We start from the raw sequence: 23800 nt of genomic DNA on the forward strand, positions 1-23800 counted from the left end.
CTTTACCTGGAAATTCAGATTCTAGACTGAAAGGAGACAGCCAGAAAAGCAGAGCAGAGGTAACTCCAGTTAAGGAAGACAAAACCTGAAATAAGACAGACTGCAGCTTTTTGAATGTGTTCAGCAACTTATGTTTTGGATACAAAGTATGCAGAGGTCTTACAGGCACCCTTGATTTGATGACCTCCAACCAAACTAAGGGAAACCACACTTGTTTTCTTTGTGGTTTTTGAAAGGAAAGGAGATGGGACACATTCTGCATCCCCAGGCTCTGGATTTTTATACAAAAGAGAGGAACTTGGTGTGGGGTTTGAGGGTTTGTAGATAATTAAAAAATATATATTCTTATGGAAAAAATACTGAATATAGTTGCTTGGGGTTTTTTGTTGCTTTGGGGTTTGATTTTTTTTAAGAGAGTTTAAAAAATGAACAAAGTCATATGTTTGAAGTATGTCATGTCAGCTTTGTAAGGCATATTTAAAATGTTGGGAAGTTAGAACTTAGTTTTGGCAGTGCTTCAGCAAAGGCACTCCCTGTGTGTGCGCAGAGATACTTCTAATCAAAAGTCCCTTAGTATATATATTGGAGATAGTGACTATCTAATGGGAAAATGTGTCTGTATTGATGAAATTTCTAGAGTTAATAACAGTCCTGTGGGTCTGGGAATTACACGTTTGAGGGAGTTTTTATTTGATTTTTTTTTTGAGTGACTTTGTTATTCTGATGTAAATGCTGATGGTACTACAGTGTGCTGAGGCTTCAAATGTTAGTTTGGATTTTTGTTCAAGTTTTTACAGGTTAGATGCATTTTTATCCTTCAGGTAAACTTTTTTAAATCCTCTTGTCTGTGTCTTTGGTGTTGAGGCAGGGGAGGGAGTCCTGTTGCTTTATTGAATTACTCTTGACTACCCCTTCTGACTGAGATCCTGGTTTGTGGTGAGTCGTTCCCTCACCCTGACTCTGGGCTGGCTGCTTGCTTGTCCTACTGCATTTCTGCCAGAGTGATTTCAGAGTTTAAAATTTGAGCTTACTTTCTATTTTTAGTGTTGCTGGTCACAGAAAGGAGAATTAAGCACACAGAGTCCAAAACTGTAATTGTACAGAATCAATCTGTTCATTCAGTTCTTACTGTTTCCCTTTGTAAAGGTGTCAGGGTGTAACTGGCAGGGAGTGGAATTAAGTCTGTGTGTGTAATTACAATCTGTGGGTACTGTCACACTCTCTTACCTGATGTTTGAGCAAACCGTTGAAATAGTTTACACTGTGCTTTTGAGCTGTTTAAATCCATAGTTGTGTTCCCTTCCCTGCCCTGCCTTTGGGGATGTTCAAGAAAAGCTTATTTGGTAAAAATTTTGGTGCTAGATGTAATTTCCCCCTTGCCCCCTTCATCATGACCTGTCACTGTTTGCTAAATGGTAGAGAAGACACGGTGGAACTCAGCTGATGTTCATTCCAGTGCCTCAGAGCACTTTAAACACATTCTCTAATAGGATGTGCTTTGATTCAGCAAAGCACTACGTGGTAAGTTTACATTTTCTCAGGCTGGGTGGGCGCAAGGATCGATCCTCTGTGCAGAACTGCCTTGGGCGGTGCCGCCACAGATCTCTTCAAACGACACCTGCACAGAAAAATAATGCCTTTTGCCTCCCAAATCTGCACTCAAGGCATTGGAAGGCCACCATGTCCAGGTTCCCTTGCTGAAACAGCTGGTTTTAGCTTATCAAGGGCAAAAGCTGGTAAGGAATGTACAAGAAGGTGCCCACATGTTACCATCTAAGTCCTGGCAAATTTAAAACGTGTGAGGTGTGTAGCTGGGGTTGTGGTCAGTCAGGGGATGAACAGGGTACTGACCTTACATAGGGAAATTTAACCAAGGATTCTACAGTCTTTTATTATATTCTTGGCAGCTGAAGAAACTGCATTCTGTGACTGCTTCCATAAGTCTGTATTGGTAATTGAACAACTGTGTATGTGGTGTCTTAAATACTCTTACAGTAACCACTATGTTGCTGATGCACAATTCATGGATATTAAGTATTCTAGAATCTCAAAGGGCTATCAGAATCACATGAATATAAAATCATAGCAGGTACTGTAATTGACTCAGTAGTTTCAAGTCTGGATATAATTTTTTTTTCTTTTATATACTGTCAGGAAACTCCCTATTAAGTTTTTAGCTTACTAACAAAAGTGAATCTGTGTTCCCCTCCCCAGTTGTAAAAGTCCTGAAATTTTAAATAGAGCAGCTGAACTCCTTTAGTGTCCTCTTCTTAGAAGGGGACAACTGAAACATTAAAGGATTTTGAAGCAAATGGAGAGAGTAGACACCTTTCTTTTGCATATTCTTTTGATTCATGAGTCCTGTGAACTTGAAGAGTTTTGCTTCCTGTTTATGCCACATTCCCCTTTGTCCAGCTTTTCTGCTCACTCAGAGCAGGAGGCATTAATTTTATAGACCAGCCGAATGGGGGGGTTTTTGCTTAACTTTAAATAAACTTATAGATCAGATTTCTAAGAACCTGTGTTTGATGACGGGAGGGGAACAAAGAAACAGGGGCTTGTTGGACTTTTGTCTTAAAGCAACAGCCCACAGACACCTCAGTTCAGAGCTGGAAGAAAGTTTTTCTGTGAGTTCATGTAATGACCTTTATTGTTTAGTGTGGTATTGAGCTTAGTGGCTCACCTCTGTGAAAAAGAGTTGAGATCCTCAGCCAGAGAATTCTGAGAGAGAAAATATGACAGCTTGTGACAAGAGTATTTATTCTAGTCAAATTTTAGTTGTTTCAGGTAGGAAAAATGTGCCCTTAAATCTGCTAAAGTTTTCATTGAGTAGATCACTTTGATTGTAGCTGTTGCAGTGAATGTGCCCTGATTATATGATCATATTCCTCAGAAACGTATCTGCAATTATTTATCAAACTGTAAGGAGTATTTAGTCTGAGTTTTGAATACCTGTAAGTTAATGCATTATTTTTTCAAGTTTTATATGTGTGTGGGAGTTTGCCAGAGCAGAACATTGGAATTTGCAGGTCATAGGTATATGTAATAATTACTTGTTTGTTGTAGTTGTAAGAGGAAAAACCATCTGTAGTGTCCAGTAACACATCAAATGATCATCAGGCAGGAAGTGCTGCTGCTGCTCTTGTGTCTCTGTATCTGCTCCTCCTGATCAGGGAGGACGTTCTGCTCTCCCTTCCACCAGTGCAGGTGTTTTCTGTGTATTCAGCTTTGTGCTCTCAAGTTCTAACCCTGTTCTGGGACGATCTTTCTGGTTAAACACGTACGGGAATGTGAATTGCATGAAATGAGGATGGAATAAAAGTTTGAAAACTTTCTGATCTGTCATTTTGTTCAAGCACAGGGAGGTATCTTTGAGTGAGGGAGGAAATGATCCTCTTCAGGCTTAAGTACCACTCTTCAAGATTTGTTTCCTTTATGTTTAATCAGGAGTTAAGAAATTAATGCTTTTTGAATTAGAAAGTTTAGAGATGGTGTTGGAAAGGATTGCTTTCCAATATCCGTTTGAGTTCATATCTTTATATCAATTTCAAGACTTCAAGGTTGTTCCTTCCAAGTTGTAAATAGAAATCAGTTAGAGATATTGTAGCCTGTCTGGAAGACTTACAAAGCTCTGTTACGTGTCTAACTTCTCTAGTTTTGTTCTCCTTAAGTTTCTTTAAACACTGGTAATAAAATTGGATTCCTGATTTGCCCTGTGCTTTCGTGGTTTTGCTTAAGAAATGCAGCTTTTAAGCATGTGTGAGTCTACTCCTCTGCACCCCTATTCCTGTGTTAGTATTTCAGCAGGCCACGTCCTGTGTGCCTTTTGATACTTAAAGACAAGAAAAAGAACTCTGAAAAGTGACAGAAAACTGGAACTGACTTCAGGAAGAGGATTGTGCAGTATTGTGAAATGTCTTAGAGTATTTAGGATTCAGTAACCTAGACATGACACATCTTGTATAAGAGAAGACAACAGGGTGGGTTTATTGGAAAATATAGGAGTAAGGCTACAGATAGGAGCCAGCTTGAGTTTGGGTCCTGCAGAATGTTTTGTGTGGAAGCCTTGAGCAGGTTGCTGATACAAAAGTGTTGGCTCTTTCAGATACTTTGGGTGCATTTCTGCACTCTCACGTGTTTCTCACTGCCTTTTTTTTAATGTCATGTGGTGTTTGCCACACATGATGACCTTGTTTGCCCTTCTCTTGCTGATTATCTTGTTAAAGTTATTAGTGCACTTGCTGTGTTTTCTGATGAAGATGTGCTGGTCTCAAATAGGACAAATACTGAATGAGACTGTTGCAATACTAGGATTGAAGTAGTTTAATACTCATGGTCCCTCTTAGGGAATTAATGCTTTTCATAGTTAGAACTTCAAGTCAATAGGCAAGACTTTATTTTCTTGGTGTGTATATGAGGGAAAGGAACTTGAGTTACCAAAGCCAAAGTAAAACATTCCCTTTTTTGTCAGCAGTGTAAGGTTTGTTCAGTCAGAAAGAAGTGTGTGTGAAGAAGGAATCTATGAAAGACACATTTACAAAGCACCTGTCTGGCAAATCTTTACCAGGACTGTAAGATGAGCACGTTGCATGTTCATCCTCTCAGCTTTCCTCTGAAAGTTACTTCCTCTGAGGTGGTGTCTTGTCTTGAGAAGATGTTTAGAAATGAGCTTAATGGTACCTAAATACTAAAACAAATTTGTCTTGTCTTGGACTGGAACAGGGAGCAGTGAGGTGTGTTGCAGTTAAACCCTCACATCTGGCCTGGTTTCCGTGGCATCTGTACTTCCCTACAGAGGGACCTTGTGCTGGTAACGGTGCTTGTGAAATGTTGTCGTTGAGGGCTTTATGTGGTTGGGGTGTGGGCTACAGAATATCTAGAAATAAAGACAAAACCTTGGTAAGTACTAGTGAGGAGAGAGTGTGAAGTGCTCCTCAAGAGTTTCTGAGGAAAGTAACCAAAGTCTACTGGCTGTAGTTTTTTACCTGTTGATGACATGGGTATGTTGTCGAGCAAGTCCCATCAGAAGGTAACAGTTCTGTTGTGATACGCAGGGTGGTGTGAAGTTCCAAAGCCATCCAGAAGCAATAAAAAAACCATTCATGGATATTTCCAGTGGTAAATGAGAGCCTATAAAAAACCAAACCTGTAGAACGAGTCCTCAATCTCTTCATGAGTGATTCATTTCAAACGCTAATAAAGGTCCTGGTGCATGATTTAGTAACCCGATTATTTTAAAATGTTGTATCCAGAGGTTTGCTTAAGTTATAATTTGAAAAATTAAAGGAGTGAGGTATTTGAAATTTTATTTTGTCTTGTGTTAAATTGTAATTTTCCTGGTATAATTTCCTGGAAAATAATAGTTTGAATATTTTCAGATGTTAAATGTTCTCATGAATATCATTATCCTGTCTCTCAGCAAAGGAGTTTGACCTCTTACTTGAACTGTGTTCAAGACAATGCTGTATGAGAGGCACTTACAGAAGTTAATAGAGGGACGGGAAAGATTTAGCAATAATTTTGCTGGAGAGGGTGTCTTACCCAGATTGTTTTACACTGTGGTCGGTGTGTGTGTGGAGTGCTCTCTGCCATGTTTATACTGGCTGGATGTTTGTTTTGGTTTTGTGGTTTATTCCCACCATTAACAGGGAAAGAGTGAGTGAGCACAGTTAGGCTGTGATGGAGTTTCTCATCAGATGGTCGGAGGGCTCAGTGCTGGTGGAGGAGCGAGCTCCATATTGTTCCAATACTCGGCTCTTCCACACTGGTTACATGTGAATGAATGCACTGATGTTACCTGAGGATTTTAGAGATTCATTGCTGAGAGTTTAGAGGAGGTCAGACCACCACTGTAGCAGATGGCACTGCATGTACAGGTGGAATTTGAGTTCCTCAGCCAGCTTTTGGCAACATTATCATCATGTCCAGGGATTGAGAGAATATCATCTTACTTTGGCTTGCAGTTACTATAAACCAGATCAAGCCATTTAGTGTGGTAAGTGGTATGAAACTGAAGCTGTAGTTGGTAATATAAAAGTACAATACTTTAGACTCTGTATTTTATTTTCTTAAAAGAGTGTTATGCAGTGTCAGGTTGGTATTTTTCAAGATAGAATGTGCTAAATTTTATAAATATGCTCATTAATGGTAGTGGAGCTAACATAGTCCTTACACAGAGGGGGCTTCATGAATTAATGACAAGTACAAAAAATACCTTGCAGCCTCTGGTAGTTCTCATGGCATTATGTGATGAGAGAGACAGGTGGAATGTCACAAGAGGATGTTTTCTGGAGTCCTGTAAATGTGTTTCTCTGCTGATAGATGGGCTGTATTCTTGGACTTGGTATTTGGGAAAGGCCCAAAGCAGTCTCTGAAATGTCTGTTGCACTGACTATATTTGTATATATTACGTAGGCACAGTAAATCATGGATATCCATACCCTGTGACTCCATTTCCCTGTATCCAGGAGTTGCCCATTAGGTAGGAATCAGTAGCAATGGGTGCATCAGTAACAGCCTGTCTGTGTCGTGACCAGCACTGGGGGTTCAGCTGCCTCTCCGTGGACTGACAGTCACTAGTCCTGTCCCAATCAAACTCTTAACCCTGACCGTATGCACAGAGAGAGAACAGTGGCACTTTAAAAATACCCTGAGCTTACAAATGTTAAGGAAGTGCTTGTCCTTGTGGGAAACCTTACCCATTCACCTCTGTTCTTTTCTTCCTTCTTTCCTGTCCTCTTCAGTATGAGTTTACTGTCTTTGTTGCTCAGTGTTTGTACCAGCCTTAAAACCAGGTTTGATCATAGTTGCATGTAGAAGGTCATGAGTTTGAAATGCTGGTCTGTCTTGCATTTATTTACAGGCAGTCTAAATAAACGTGAAGATTCCAAGTTACCATAAATAGCTGACCTGTGAAGAACAATAACTTGGTGTCTGACTCACAGCAGTTTATCATTCAAAACATATTTTTACTGATCAGGAAACTTGTAAGTTGGTATTTTGTCTAAGCTATTCAGCCTAACATGGGCCTCTGCTCTAAGAAGCATCTTTGTGTGTTCAGATGTTCCTTCAAAGCCAAGGAAAGTGTCTAAACATGTAGATTTACAAAAGATTGACATCTGTAGCAGAAAATACACAGATAACCTCATCACTTGGATTTTTTAACTGAACTATCATGAGCTTTTTATGTGGAATGTACATGTGACTTCTGAAAAGATGCTCAGACTGTCTGGGTTGTTACAGCAAACTTCTTTGTGGTTGTCTGCCCTGAGATGCTGAGCCTCAGCATGTGAATGAATGAACTTAGACAAATGTTGATACTTGATTTTCTTATTAATGATTTTGATGTTTTCCTGTTCCCATGTAATTTGAATACTGTATAATGTTCTGTATAAATACCAAATTCTATTACTTTTAAAATATGAATGACTGCTTGAGGTAATGATACTGCACTTTATAGTTTAAACCTAAGAATGTTGTAAATTAAGTAATCTTAGGGGAAGGTGCAGCTGGTTTAGTTTTGTGTTTTATAGACCCGATGGAAAGCCCATTCACTCCCTGATTTATCCTTTTTTTATTATTATTTTTGGTTGGGGGAAAAGCCAAATGAACAAAATAAAGTTGCATATGTGTTGAATATCTCTCAAGCCTCTTTAACATTAGAGTTGCATAGTGCTCACTGGCCTAAAAAGCTCATAAAGAAATTATCAGACTAAACACAAAGGCTAAAATAAATGTGAATTCTGATCCCAGTTTCTGATATGCTGTGGCTTAGAGAGAACAGCTGGGGAAGTTATTGTGGGTTTTGTGCATTCTTGCTGTCCTCGGTGGGGATGCCCATGGGCTCCTTTTTGAGATGTTTGGCAAAACGCACACTGCTCTTGCAGTTGGTGTCCAGAAATGTTTCTGCATTCTCTGAAGAGTTTGGTTGGTAGCAATGCCTGGCATTGAGGCTGGCCCAGACAGTCAGGTTGGACATTTGTTTATTTAAAGTCCTTGGCTAGTTGTGCGATTTGGTGTTCAGAGATCTGACAGTCAAGCTCCAGGTAATGTTGAATTTTGGGGTCACTGCAAATTCTTAGAGGAAAAGTAGTAGCTCTTGGTAATGTTTTCGTGATCTGTTTTTAATACTGGGGGGGGGGGGGGGGGAGAACAGCAAACTGGAACCAGCTAAATCCTGTTCTTGGACTTGTGTTTTCTTCAGAATCTTTGATCATGGGTAGATCTGGGAAGCTGTAGTTCTGTCTCTGCCGTTTGTGCAGTGTAGCCTGTGGAAGGGAATGTTTTTGAGCCTTCAGTATACTAATGCTGGGAGATGGAGGTGCTGCTCAGACTGTACTTTATGGCTTTGCTCCTTTTGTTGTCTTGCCTCTCTTGTTGGTGTACTGCTGCCCAAGTTGATTAATGGATCTGGAGTGAGATACATCTTACCTGCAAAGGAGAGGGTTGGTTTAATGAGGATCAGTTGAAAACCTGGTCTGAGGGACAAGTGGTGTGGAAGGAGTGATGGACTTTGTGTTTTTCCATAGTTAATATAAAAACTTTGAGAGAAATGTAAATGTTTTCACCCAACTGATTTGACTCTGTTTTAATTCTGCTATAAAGTGTAGATTTAAAACTCAGCCTTTCATTTCACATGATGGTGTGTATAGAGCTCTGTGGTGATTTTAGCTGGAATAGTTGAGGCTCCTGTCTTGGAACACACAGCCCTGTGTGCATCTGCATGTTAGGATTGTTCAGAAGAGCAGTGAAACGGAATGGAAACTTGTTTGCTGCAAAGTTGGGCTGCCCTCTGGCTTGCTGGTCAGATGACACTGGTTTTTATGGGTGCTGGGTAGTGTTAACAGTATCAAGTCCCTGTAACTAACAAAAATGTTGGAATCCAAGTGTAAGATTTTGCCATCCAAAATTACTTGAGTTACAAAGTTTTGTTCATGCACAGTAATGTTTTAAGCAAGCACCAAGGTGTCACTGCATTTATCTTTCAACTTGGGAACTTGATACTATTTCATTATGAGTCAGCTGTAACTTATTTTGCTGTTTTACTTCCATATTCCACATACCAAGGGAAAACAATTTTGCAATAGACTTACTTGGGCTCTTGTAAATGACATTTTAGCTGAAAACTGATAAGGAAAGGTTGAATTCTAAGAGCTGTTCTCATTCAGCTGCAGACTGTATCCCAAAAGCTGTGTTCTTGTAGACTATAAAGTTTTGGAGGTCATACCCTGGAGTACTTACATAATACATTAAAAGCATCTTAACATGTTGTTGAGAAACTTTTATTTAGGGGGGAATTTCTTAGTTATTAGACTGCATTCTGCTTGTTATAGATAACCAAAACAGTTTCCACACATTGCAGTCTCACAGCTGACAGTGTGGGTGGAACTGCAGCCTGGGGTGAGGAAGGGGCACTTGGGCAGGTTTGCAGTTCACTCTGGTGCAGCAAAGTAACATGAGACAGGCAGAGCTGGTGTAACTGTGTTGGTAATGAGACAGAGTAGTTCCAGTGTTTCCGTAGAACTTGTCGTGGTCTTTGCATTCCTTGTTTGTGAACTGGTCAGCTCACAGCAAGAGGAGTGACCCAGGAGTGACTCCCCTTCGCTCCATGGGATACAGGGCAGCCTGGGCTGAGAAGTTCCATGGGACCCACAGGGATGACAGAGGAAAGGATGGGCAATCTGCATGGCCCTTACCAACACTGAGGAGATGATTTAACTCCTAGTTTCATTCTTTAATAATTCCAAAACTGAGTATTTCAAACTTATACTGAGTCCTGTGGTTCTGAATGCATGTTATTCAGTGGCAGTTTCACAGGCAAAATAAATTTTTAGGTAGTTAAACAGGACCTGTACCTGGAAAGATACAGGTGGTAAATTATGTTGATGAACTGTACTGCATAATTAGTGTACATGTTAAATACTAGAGTTTTCCTGATTCCTGGGGTTCCTTGGGATCCTCTGTCATGTTTTAAGCCAGCCTCATTCATTTCTTCATCTCTGCCTGTTTTGCACAGTAATTTAAAACATGAAACTGATTTCAGTCTTCTAATAACAGGATAACAAATCGCTCTCCACTTCTCTTGGTGGTGTCATGATCTCTGGTACCAGTGTTGGATTGCTGAGTCAAATGCCATGTGTGTCCTCCCCTTGTCTGGCACCATTCACTGACCAAGTCTAGCAGGGGAAAATTTCCTGGAAGTTGTAAATAATTTGCTGCTGGAAGTCAACGAACACAGAAGCAGGATTGTTTCCAAGGAGAGGACATACTCCTTGTATGCTCTTAGAAGTGTCTGTTTTGAATGTGGGGAACTTGGCTACTAGAGTAGTCAAGACAGTGTGACTGACCTCATTCCTAACCAGTGTTCCAGATAAAATGTCTAATAATGAGTGACGATTTTTTTGATACTTGTTAATTACAAACCCATACATTTTTGAAAGTAAAATAGATCGCATTTTCACTGAGCAATTGCTATTTAATCCTGTGTAGCTATTTTAAGTTGGCATTTGTAGGAGAGATCTAATTATTACAGTGATTACAGTGGAATCCTTCTTAATTGACTACTCATGAGACTGACATCAGTTGATTAATAGAAGTGACCTCCATAGTTTTTCCTCCATGTTTGGAATATGAAGGGACAATTTTAGGCTTTGCTGTAACAGGGACACATTTTTCTCTACTGTGTAGGATGATTCAGGGCATTGAGAGATGTTGGTGGCTTCAGAAGGGAAGATGTACAGCCATGTGGTGTGGGTGACTCTTCAGGCAGCCTCAGTTGATACGAGGTGTTCACCCTGTGTCCATATATACTAATAGTCATAACAGAAGGATGGTGCAGTTGCCTGTGGGCCAGGTGGGGGTGGGCAGTGATGTACTGTCTCCCTCAGGACCCATCTCAGGGGGAGAGCAAGGAATGCTGCTTTGTTGACCCACCATCTCTGTCCTGTTTTGATCTTGTGTGACCAAATTTTAACTTGCTAACACATTATATGATACGCATTTACTTGAGTTTGAGAGGGTTGAAGCTGCATTTATGTTTACCAACAAAATTATTGGCTTGCCATTATCAAAGACTAGATCTGTAAGCTGGTATTCAGGAGTTGGGTTCTGTGTCTCAGTTAAGGATCAGTATAACTCAGGGATGCACCTTGTGCCAGAACACCCATTGAAGACACTTGCGCTGTGCAAGGCAGAGTCAAGTTTCCCTCATCAGTGTGGCTTCAGTCAGGTTTGGAACTTTTCACCAGCAGTTGTTTGGAAACAAATGCCATAACAAGCTTGTCAATGCTGTTGTTGTTTTGGATGTAGTTAGCTGTGACTGGATGTGCATGTGAGGCAATAAAAGCAAAAGTGTGGTGTATTTCTCTGATAGGTGTTTCTGTAACAACCTTTGAAGCTGCTGTTGAGGAACAACTGACCATTTTTGCTTTCAGGAGACACTAGAGCCACTTTCTGCCCTAAAGATAAGTGTAATGCAAAGGAAGTGTGTCTGAACATTTACATTGATCTAAGATGTCTTCTGTGTTCTGGCTTTGTGTTCTGTCTTCGCTTTCAGCATTGCTGGAGCTTCCCTGTCCCTGGGTGAGCCCTTTCTATTCTAACAGCAGGTAACCACCCCCAGAGAGTCTCACAGAAACATATTTCCAATGCCTGAAATGGTTCTAGGAAAGGACAAGGAATTATGTAAGTGAGTAATAAGGAGTGGCATTAACAAAAAAACAGAAAAAAAAAACAACTATAAAAAACTTCCTTGTTTTGCCTGTAATTCTCTGAGATTGCTCTCTATGCTTCTCCTAATTTTGGATATAAATTGTGTTTGATTAGTAAGTTAAAGGACGACTAAAATCTGATAATTTGAGGAGAAGGTGAACAGAATGAGCCAGTTTGGTTGTTTTATTCCTTTCTGTCTTCTTTGTGCACAGATGTATTGGGTTCAATCTCAGGATAAATTTCCTGTCGTGTAACTTGACCATGACTTGCAAGAGCTGCCTTCCCTGATCTTGCAGGCTACCAAGATCCTCCTATGGCTGAGGGACAGGATATGTGTCCTGTAGTTCACTGAGCCAAGGAAAGGTGGAGTTGGGAAGTGATTTGCGTGCAGTAGTCACGGAAGTGCTGCAGGAGGCCCTTCTGTATGTTACGGAGTGAGTTAGTCTGGAAGGTCGTGGTCTGCAGCAGGGTCTTGTAACAACTTTACTGTGTTTCCTTCCTTTGTTCTTCTACCAGTAAGTGTTGCTGATATGAGAGATAACGTTTATCATCCCTGTAAATTTAGTAACCAAAAATCTTTACCTTATCAGCCTGGAATCAGGTTGCTCTTGTACCATTTCGCGATCTCTGGATGACATAAATAACAACTTCTGATTTTTCCAGTTCCTAATGTTTTCTTATTCCATCTTAATTATAATGTGTTCATGCCTTTAGATGAGCTGCAGTTTTGTTGGATTCATTGTGTGTGTTTAAGGGGTTTTTTTTCCAAAGGAGATTTGGATCATAAGCTGCTAGAAGGTAGAATATGTATTTAAAAAGTCAGGTCTGTGAGTTCCTATAGTTGTATGTCTGTGATTGTGTCAGCTGTGATCTGTTCTAGCGTAGCTGTTGCAAACCTAAAGCTTCTTGACAACTGCCTCTTGAAACTGCTGTCCCCTTCAAACTGTGAGGTGGCAGCCTTGGAAAGCAGCTCTGTCAGGCAGGGGATGTGTGTGAGAGGAATTTCCCCAGTCATAATGATGTAAATGAGCAGTTCTGCAGAGACCTGTAGATGATGGTCAGTGGTTTGACTTAGTTTCCAGTAATGGCACAATGAATTGTAGTGAACTTTTGTATAGTTTCTGTATTTCAGAGGCAAAGATGTGATTCTTATGTGCACAGACTTGAACTCAGTCCCATGTGCTTTTTATAAATACCACTGTTTAAAAAAAAATAACTTGCATTTGCTGTGTGTAGCTTCCTCCACCACCACCCCCACCTTTTGCTTCCCCTAGCAAAGACATCATTCCCTTGCTTAGTGTAGGCTTGGAGTATTGGGGGGCTTTCTGCTCTGATCTACACACTGGACTTGATAGCAGGCTGTTTGGGTGATTCCCATAAGCAAGTGTGCATTAAATGGTTATTTCTAAGAGCTCTGGAATAATTGAAGAAATTATTTGAGGAACTAAGTCAGGTAAATTACAAAGCAGTGGGTTGATTCTTAATTTCTTGAGAAGATGCACTCATTGCAATTGTAATAACTTTTTTTAGTTATCTTTGTAAAATGATAATGAGCACTTTGTGCCTTTGGTTTGTTCAGCTGCAGTGACAGGGTTGTGTCACCTGCTCTTTTAATGGCCTGTGCTGTGGTTCTTACTTTTCCATGTGGTTTCCTGGGTGTGTTGCAGAGCAGATTCTACTCTGTGAAAGAAACCTCTGTGCTCTCTTAAGTGCCAGTTTTCTTTGAGGACCTGCAACTAACTTAAAATCCCGGAGTCACGTTGCCAAAAACTTACCGACTGTTACCAAAATGGCAAGTACTGCTTGCTTTTAGTATCTGTGCTGCTTGTTTCTGCTTGTAGGCAGGAGTGATTACTGGTAGTCAGGTTGAACCACAATTAAAGTATCCTTTCTTTAGTGTTCTAATTACTGTAATTCATATTTTTAATGTAGTGTACTAGAAATGCAGCAAGCATGCAATTACTGAGCCTGTTATGAAGAATTACACCTGTGTCCTTGCATTATCATTTGTGGGAGGTTCCACTGCCCTCCGGTGCAGAACTGACCACAAGTTCCAATTCCTTCAGGTTGTAACAAAATGTTACTCTGCTCTGTTCTGCTTTCCCATGTGCCTTTGTTGCTGCCAACTTGCTTGGGTTTGTCCTCTCACTCCTTGGTGTTTTGAAACAAGTGTGGTGATACCCTGTACAGTAGGAGTGGATGCAAGGGAGAGACTTGCCATCTTAAAATCAAATAGAAGGGAAGACAACAGAATAACCAGTGGTATCAATACATAATTTTGCTTAGGAAATGTTTCAGGTTACACCGTGCTTTGCTACTTTCTTCAGAAAGAAGGGTTGCTCTTCCAGTGGACTTCTCCTGTAGGCCCCCTGTTAAGAGGAAAAGTTCTAAAGGAGGAAAGTACTTGGCAAGCTTTTGTTTATTTAAACAATGAGCAGTGCAATCTGGTACGTGTTGGCATTTTAACTGTCCAAATAATTTTCTGGACGGGAATAAAGTGTGGTGAATAAAGGCAGTTCGTAGAACCACAGAATATGCAGGGTTGACAGGGACCCACGTGGATCATTGAGTCCAACTCCTGGCCTTACACGGGCCCATCCCTGAGAGTCACACCATGTGCCTGAAAGCGTGATCCAAATGCTTCTTGAGCTCTGGCAGGCCTGGGGCCACAAACACTTCCCTGGGGAGCCTGTGCAGTAACCTGTCACCCTCTGGGCCAAAAGCCTTTTCCTAATACTCAACCTAAACCTTCCCTGAGGCAGCTTCCATCTGTTCCCTCAAGTCCTGTCACGAGTCACCAGAGAAAAGGCATCAGTGCCTGTCCCTCACTTCTTGTTTCTGGCTGAGTGTTGCGAAACGTGATGAAGCTGCTCCTTTCTCAAGACATGATCTGTCTCTGGGCCAGGTGCTGACACGGCATCCCTTGGACGCTGGGATTGCCAGGCCACGGGATGAGCTGGTGTAGGAAGCCAACCTGATGGAAGAATAACTGGGGGCTGGGAAGAGTGGGCAGATTTTTAGGGTTTTCTTGGGTGAACACATTGTATAGCTTTAAACAGAAAATTGGCTGGTCATTAGTACAGTGTAGAGGGAATGAAGTCTGAGGATCCGTGCCATTGTTCCAAAAGGACTGGATCAAATGAGCATCACAGCACAACCAACTCCAGGTTATAATTCGATAGCGTTTTGTGTCAGGCAGAGAAAGCAACTGGAGATGAAAGGTTTTCTGGTTATAAGCCTAACCAATAGGTTGAAATAGTTGAATGTAAAAGTGGAAGGCAGTTTCAGTGAGAATAAACTTCCTTCAGTAAGTACATGTTGTGAAACAGGGTATGTATGAAAGATCCGAGAGAAGCAGGTTGGGAAAGAAAGGGAAGAAACTGCGAAGCTGCTGTGGTGTTAAGTGGGTCAGAGTGAGGTTTTGAAAGACAAATGCAACTATTTTAATGGTGTTTCAATAAGAAGGATACATTAACATAGTACACTGAAAGTGGAAACTGATAAATAGGAACAAATAATATGTAAACAAGTAATATTTACAGGTTTATCTTGAACAAAAGGAAAAAGGTGAGACCTGTCTAGCCACGATGTGCAGAATAAGATGAGAATATTCTGTAAATATTTGTAGTACGAGGAAACTTTCTTGATTGTATTTGATACTGAGGTGGTTGAAATATTTCCTGAGTCTTAGTGTGTTGTTTTGTCCTTAGTATTCATTTTAAAAAGACTTTTTTAATTTAGTGAAGCAGTAAACCAGTTTAATAGCTAACTGTTGCCAGAGATTCCCTTTTCTGTTTCCCCACTGCTTTCCACACGCACCCTGGCAGTTCAGGGATCCCGTTTGTCAGAATACTAATTGTTGATTGTTTTCAGGGGAAATAACAAGAGAGATGGTGTTTCCTTGATTTAGTTCCCTAAGCTGCCATCATAGATTGTCTGACATGAGGCTCTGGCACTGTGGAAAATGGCAGTGAGGGGCACAAGACTGAACCTTGTGGTGGTGGCTCTTCAATGAGATTCCTTCTAATGTGACAACTTACAGCCTCTAAGCTTGACTAACCCACCTAAAATTCATCCCAGGAATGTAAAGAAACAGTCTGAAATAATTTCACAGCTGTTTGAGGACTTCACAGGAGCAGGTGATGTTTCAGAGAAGGGGGAAAGGCAGTGCAACCACGCTTCTTAACACAAAAAACACACCCCAAACCATAAAACCCCTTAAAAAATCTGACCCAAAACCTCACAACAGGCAATAGACTGTTAAAATGGTAGAAACTAGAGAGTTACAAACAAGTTATCCTAACAGCAGTTCCTGGAGGAGTATGGGTAATATAAATTATTCGGGCCCCAGGAATCACCTGGAAAGTATTAATTTCCATGAACAGCTAATAAGATGTTTTCAAGAACCAGCCAAATTTAATCCAGTTGAACTTCTTTCTGTGGCATGGCACAGGACCCAGTGGATAGTTGCATTAAAAGCTTTTTGATACTGCTCTGCTATGTAGTGAAAAGAAACAGTTATACAGTGGAAATGTATCTGATTGGAAAACCATATTTAGAAATAGATAGAAAAAATATTTGTTGAATTTCCTAGGAGATCTTCAAATGTCTGTTGGTGTGTTCAGGAGAGTCTGGGGCTACACTATCTGCATATTGAAATGAGGTAACATGAGGGGCAGCCAGAAAGCTGACAAGGATTTGAATTCAAAATCTTTCTGGCAAATTGAGGAAACCATTGAATGTTTAAATGGGAAGCTCCGGGTTCAGGTGAGTGAGTTGTTGCATTTGGGCAGGAGTTACCAGCTGTGCAATCACAGTGGAGAATGACTGCAGAACAGGAACTGTAAGCTGTAGTAGGTTAGTTAACAGTAGATATTTAACATGCTTTCTTGTTAAAAATTAGTGTTTCCAGAGTTAACTATTGCACCTGATTACGTATATTACTGGGAGAGTGAGAGATGTGCTGAGCCACCAGCTGAGATACGGAAGTTGGGGCACAGGTGCTGTTGCTGATTGTCCAAATAAATGAGAACCTGGTGCATGGGTGTGTGAGGAGAGGGTTGCCTTGTCTGCTTAGTCTCTTCTATTTAGTGAAGTGTCTCTTGTGGTGAATTGAAATCAATATGAACAACAGATTAACTTAACTGGTTCGGTGAAGGAAATTTCACCCAGTTGCTTTCATAATATGTGGATCTACTAACACTCTGCTCACATACTGAGTATTTTTGTAATTGGGATGAGAGCCAGGAAAAACTATGATGTGTGCTTCTGTTTCAAGAATATTATTAGGATTTTTGTGAATACTTGTTACTAAAACCTGTTAGTAAATAAGTGTAGGCTGCTGGTATGTACTATCTAGCTGTGTCCATTTCTGTATCAGAGAAATAGAAATTTTCAGTGTCTAGCCCCCTTTTCTCCCCTGAAATAAAGTGTTGGGGTTTTTTGTGATTAGAAACACAAGTTGAGATGGATACACCAGGAACTCTTGACACTGTTACACAAACAGCCTTTGCTGCTATTCAAAAGACATTGGGTATTAGCCTGTATTTGACACAGAATCCTACTGGGCTATATGAAGATAAAGCTTAATTTACCATTCTGCAACAGTTGGAGGTGTGGAGACAAAGTCTTGAAGAGTTATTACAGTTTACAATTTACACAAATTGAAGGTGTCTAAGAGTACTGCTTCACTAAGAGATAGAAAACAAATTACTGTGTCCATACCCAAGAATGAATTTTAGCTGCCACACCTCCCAAGTGACATGTGCATAGATTTAACAAATGCCTGAGAATCAAAGTCATTGCAGTGAGTTTTACTTGCAACTGTGTGCTATGTCTTACTCTTGTTATTAGTCTCTTTTTGTGAAGAAGTCTTTTTCCTAGGGACAGATGTGAAAGAATCTCTGCAATTTGTTTGAAGATAAGCTAAAATCCTATGATTTCTTTCAGCAGAATTACAACTTGGAACAACACGTTTGAGTTTCAGGCTGCACCAACTCCTCAGTTTACAATAAAACCTATTTTATAATTGTCTTGGTTATTTATCTTTTTTGAAGTTTAGACAGAAGATCTTGATTGCCTTTACTGTAGTAGAGAAATTAAATAGCATTCAGGTAAAGATGTAATAAGATCATGTACGTTTTGCTTCAATATTAAAACTGACTATCCCTGCCACTCTTTTGCTGCAGTTCCTGTTTCCAGGTATCTCAGTGATCTCGTTTATAGCCTCTCACTGAGAGTTGTATTGACATGGCTACTGCAGCACTGGGCTACTGAGCACAGTAAAGAAACAGTGTAGGAACTTTAAGAAACCAGCACTGATACTGGGAAAAAGAATACCTTGTTGTGCTGTCAGTTACCAACATGCACACATCTTGCTGTGTGGGGTTTTGTTACCAACTCTGCATGAACGCTGCAGATACTACTTGCTGTTTTGACACAACTACAGCAAGAATGGATTGCATTTTGCTTTATTTGATAGATTAGGAAGAGGAAAGGGAGGATAATGGGAAGTGTTGCAATAAATGAGAACATCTTCAGGAATCATTCTCTGGGTAAATACAGTTGCTGTTATAGGCGATAATGGCAGGCCTCCGTTCCGCTTTTCTGTCATCACTGGCAATAAATGGCCACGGCAAATACAGAATAATACCAGAGTCAATATCTGTCTGCAGCTACATGTTATCAGCTGTGAGTCTAATCGGTCTTAAGTGTCTGTCCAGATATATTTAATCACGGATTTATGTGGCTCAGTGTGCCAGGAGCGCAGAACTTGGCTGGGGGAGGGAGGTTGGAAAACTGAGGTTGGAGGGAGGGGGGTGTGTAAGGGGGGAGCGCCACCTGCTGGGAAACCCCTGGCTTGGGAGCGCATTTTGGGTCGGAGTGGTGGGACTGTCCATTCCTCAGGTCGGGGCTCAGGGATTGACACTGAGAGCGTTTGCAAAGGGTCTTGAGTTGTGGAAATACTTTCTCGAATTTTCATCTTGAGTTTTTTGTTCATAGGAACATCATCTCCAGCGGGCTATCTCAGCACAACAAGTCTATGGAGAGAAGAGGGATAACATGGTTATACCGGTTCCAGAAGCAGAAAGTAATATTGCATACTATGAATCTATATATCCTGGAGAATTTAAAATGCCAAAGCAGCTGATTCACATACAGCGTAAGTAAAGAAACTCATTCTTTTTTTACCAAGGACAGAGACAAATCTACTTGAAGAGAATAGATATATATAATACACAGTTAAGAAATTGTACCTGTCCCAGAAGCATAACCAAGAGTGGATTGGGAAGCCAGGCAGAAATGGTAGTAGCAGTGTTAGTATTTGCCTGTGCCTGGATGGAAGTTTCTGCATCTAAAAGTAGATGGGTTTTAATATCACTGATGAATTGCAGATTTGTTAGAATTTTGTGCTTGTTGGAAGATTGCAGCTATTCTGTACGGAAATGACCCTTCATGTAAGCACCACAATACTTCAGGTAACTTTGCAAAAGTAATGAGAAGTACAGTGTGTTGCAGAATTCTGTTGTATGGTGTAATGAGTAGAATTTAAAAAGTGTGTGCTGTGTAAAAAGATCTCATGCCTAATTAACTTTGGTTAAACGCTAGACTTCTGTATCAGTCAGTGTCAGTGATGGCCTAAAGTATTGGAATTGTAGACTAGTTTGGGTTGGAAGGGACCTTTTAAAGATCATCTAGTCCAACACCCCTGCAGTGAGCATGGATGTCTTCAATTGGATCAGGTTTCTCAAGAGCCCTGTCCAACCAGACCTTGAATGTTGCCAAGAATGAGGCACCCACCACTTTTCTGAGCAACCCATATTTCACCACCCTTACTGTAAAAAACTACTTATTCCTAATAGTCTTCCATGCTGATATTATGGTTATTCTTTTCCTTACCTAGGCTAGATAAGGAAAAGCTTCCTTATCTAGCTGGTCTAACAGTTGAAACTATGATTTTTCAGCTGCATTGTATTCTACCTATTTATTTATTCAAAGCAAGGTATGTGTTTCATAATGTGTTTTCAAATGTGCACTTGGGAAGGAATTGTTCTCTTACCAATTAAAATAACTTGAATGAGGCTTGAAAACTGGGAACACCTTGTTTTGGATACAGAGTGCTGCGTTTTCATAGGGTATTGTGGAAAACAGAACAGTTGTTTGCATTCTGCAAAACTTTACTTGTATTTGAAGATGCCTTGTTACGTTACACAGGGTAGACCCTGCTGGGCCGATTTAGTCTGACCCATCTACATCACAGAAATCATTGATGAGAGTATGTGTAAGATTGTTGCAATACATTCTGCATGTGCTCTTCTGGAAGTATTGTTGATGTGTGTTTGGGCTGAAGTCTTAACTGTTCAGCACATAAGACATAAAACTGCAGAATACTCAGCAGCATTCAAAATGTTCACCAATCTAAAAATTCCTTACGGAAAATAATGAGGCAGACAGTGCTAGCTGGTTTGACCACTGGAAAGTTTTAGTGAATAACAAAACCTTAATCAAATGGAAGTCAACTTTCTTGCCTGACTTTTAGTGGGTTTTTTTCAAGAGAAAGGTATGTGTAACTTGAAAGTGATGTTACTGCAACATTCAAACAAGTGATTTTGGTGTTGCCTGCAGAAGAGTGTGATGTGTATTTGAAGGTTGCTGTTAGAACAAAACATTTCTGTAGTAAAACTAACTTTACCTTTCACTGTTACATTTAGCTTTTAGTTTGGATGCTGAGCAGCCGGATTATGACTTGGATTCGGAAGATGAGATCTTTGTGAACAAGCTGAAGAAAAGAATGGACATCTCTCCTTTGCAGTTTGAGGAGATGATAGACAGATTAGAAAAGGGCAGCGGTCAGCAGGTACAACGGTGCTTTGAATAAAGAATTTGCAATACACACTCTTTATGTTACTGTATGAAAGTGACATGCTGGGTTTTACATTTAGCCAGTCAGCCTGCAAGAGGCCAAGCTGTTGCTGAAGGAAGATGATGAATTGATCAGAGAAGTGTATGAGTACTGGATTAAAAAGAGGAAAAACTGTCGAGGTCCTTCTCTTATCCCAGCAGTGAAGCAAGAGAAGCGAGATGGTTCCAGCACAAATGACCCTTATGTTGCTTTTAGAAGACGAACAGAAAAGATGCAGACGCGAAAAGTAAGTACATCAGTGCCTCCCTCAGCTTTTCTTTCTTTTCCTTCTCCCATTTTCAAAAAGTAGCTTATATAAAGAAACAACTCTGCTATATTGTGTAAACCAGTAAAAATTGGAGTGTTCTCTTTTCTAATTTGCAGGGGTAAAACCCATAAAACTACTTTAGGACAGGTATTAAATGAAAGTTTATATTGATTTTTTTTCACTAAATCTACTGTTAAACCTACTTACTGTGTTGGTCAGCTGTAGCTCGTTGGTAACATGCACATGCTTCTCCTTGGTTTAGCGTGTGACTTGTCTTTTTATTGATAAACCTAAATATTTAGAACTTACTTAATTCAGATGATTTAATTTAAATGATGAGGGGAACACATATACTCTATGTATTTACAGAATCGGAAAAATGATGAAGCTTCTTATGAGAAGATGCTTAAGCTGCGTCGAGATCTAAGTCGTGCAGTGACTATCCTGGAGATGATAAAGAGGAGGGAAAAAAGCAAGAGAGAGTTGCTGCATTTAACACTGGAAATTATGGAAAAGAGGTAATGTATATTGAAAATATACTGCAGAAAGTTTTGGAAGGTACTTCATATTCTGATTGGTGCAAATACTTAAACAGTGGGAAATTTTTAATAAAAGTATTGAGACTCATATTTACAGGATAACATATTTTCATCTATGGCTATGGAGACCACTAGGTAGTTGCTTATTATGGGAAGGTGATTTGTCACACTAAGCTGCATTATATGTACATGTTTTCAAACTTATATGTCTCTTCTGTATATTACTCTAGAAGAGGGATCGTAGTTTCAGGTAAAGTCATGTGAAAATATGTTTTAAGTACGTAGATTAAGGAAATCCCAGCTATTTTTAAGGCCGTTTTCAATCATTACCATTCTTCTTTGACTACATGATCACTGTTCTTTGCTAAAAAACTAACTCCCTCTTGAGGGAAAGAAATAATTTCATAAAGTATAAAATGTGTGAGTCATGTCCAACTAATGCTTCTTTTGACACCCTGTTGGTCAGCTGTGCTCAGGGCCAAATGCACTGCTGTCACTTTCCCAGTCAAGGGAGAATCACAGCTGCAATGTGGAGTTGTTCTTCAGGTTGATGCTTAGATTCTGAGTAGACTTCCCTAGCCTAAGTGTGCATGTTTGAAAGCAAATATTCTGAATCACTATCTTAAAGCTCCAGAACTAACTTTTTCATCTGGATTCTCAGGGAGAGAAGTTGAATGTATCTACCAGGACAGTTTTTTCAAGCACTGAGCGTCTTAAACAGAAACAGAGGGGAGAAATATTGAAGCTTTTTTCACTAGCTTTTTCATCAAACAAGCTATTCCTATGAATAGAGGGAAGACAGTAATACCTCCCTCAGAGTGCAGCACTGCCCTTCATTCTCATCATTGGTCACAGGACTTGAAATGCAATACATTTCATGATTCTTGTTGTGAAAATATTCCATAGCACAAAAGAGGGAGGATCCATGACTAAGGCGCTCTGTCTCACTGTTTAAAACCTTTTAAGATATGTATGTTTTTTAAATGGCAGCAGTCCCCAAGTGAGTGAAAAGGGTAACATTATCCTGTTCTTGCCTTCTAGTTTCTGCTTCTTTCCTTTTTGCTATTATCTTTTGGAGGTGTTTTACAGGGTAGTTTACCATTTTGTATTTGTCAGTATTAACCATTGCAATGAATTTTCTGTTACTAGTCCCTTTTGCAGTAATAATACTTTCTGTACTTCTTGCTGATGTCCTGGATGTCCTTTTACCCCCAAGCTGCAAGTATTAGTCTGTGTTTCTCAGTGTTTCTTATTTTTTTACCAGATGTACATTGTAAACATTCCAACAAATGTATTCTGATTTCAGGTATAATTTGGGTGACTACAGTGGAGAGATCATGTCTGAAGTCATGGCACAGCGGCAGCCACTTAAACCTACCTATGCTATTCCCATCATTCCTGTGACTAACAGCAGTTCTTTTAAACACCAAGAAGCTATGGAACTGAAAGAATATAAAGTTAAAGTGAGTAATGTCAGTAACCAAGTTACTAATTGGCTATAAAGTATGCAAGATACAGCATTTTAGGATGGGAGATGGGGGGAAGCTTTTCAAAACTGATAACAGGTTAGCAAAGCTACAAGTGAAATTAAATGCTTTATTCTGTTCGGAGTTATGAGGGTAACAAACTGATTCCCAGCACTTCTTAAGACAAACCACAGACTAAAGGACAGGTGGACTTCTCATTCAGGGGGATAGAAACATTTTTCTCTAATTCTGTCCATAAAGTTATGATATCCTGAAGAAAACCTTATTTATTATTGAGATATTGTACAAAGAGCTAATTAAGTAAAATACATACATTGTTATAAATTATGTAGCTATTTTAATCTGCAGGGTTATTTTTTGTGTAGCTTTTAAAATAAGTTCCACTGATACTCCTAGTATGCTGTATATCTTTGTCCAGTTTTGTATTTAAGTGAAGTATCAAAAAACTTCTATTTGATTTAGACAGCTGACCAGCACTTTTTTCCTGCAGGCTTTAATTTTGTGTCATACAAAGCATAGCTACAATGTGAACAACTAAGCATGTTAAGTATAGGTCAGGTAACAGAGGAGAAATGCTAAGGTATAACTTGAATTCTAAACCAAGACTTCTTATAACTGCAGGATACCCAGAGGTTGTTCTGAAACTGACAGGGTGGCTTGAACCAGTGAATTCTTCACTGATGGTAGACCTGTGTGATTTTGATTGCTGGTGTGTACTTGCCTGTCACTGATGTTGGGTCAGTGCAGTGTTTCACAGCTTGAAAGAAATCGTGTTTCTTGGAAACTTGGGAAATGCACTTAAACTTGACTTTGCATAGTATTGGGAAATGTGTTAAATTTTTAGAGGCTTTTGTGAGATTACAGGCATCTTTGAGAAGTCTTAACATATTTTTGC

At 39.9% G+C, this 23800-nt stretch overlaps 1 protein-coding gene across 6 annotated transcripts in view; it reads left to right on the top strand.

The window, feature by feature from the left end:
* EPC1 (enhancer of polycomb homolog 1) overlaps window positions 1–23800 on the top strand; it is a 62681-nt gene that overhangs the window by 19558 nt on the left and 19323 nt on the right. For all 6 annotated transcript variants that reach the window (XM_071559942.1, XM_071559943.1, XM_071559945.1 and 3 more), the window contains 5 exons: window positions 18712–18871; window positions 20421–20566; window positions 20652–20858; window positions 21249–21397; window positions 22725–22881. In XM_071559942.1, the coding sequence (XP_071416043.1) occupies window positions 18772–18871; window positions 20421–20566; window positions 20652–20858; window positions 21249–21397; window positions 22725–22881 (759 nt within the window). In that variant the 5' untranslated portion in view covers window positions 18712–18771. The remainder of the gene's footprint in view (window positions 1–18711; window positions 18872–20420; window positions 20567–20651; window positions 20859–21248; window positions 21398–22724; window positions 22882–23800) is intronic.

This window comes from Pithys albifrons, chromosome 7 (genome assembly GCF_047495875.1).
Source record: "Pithys albifrons albifrons isolate INPA30051 chromosome 7, PitAlb_v1, whole genome shotgun sequence".
NCBI classification, from domain to species: Eukaryota; Metazoa; Chordata; class Aves; order Passeriformes; family Thamnophilidae; genus Pithys; species Pithys albifrons.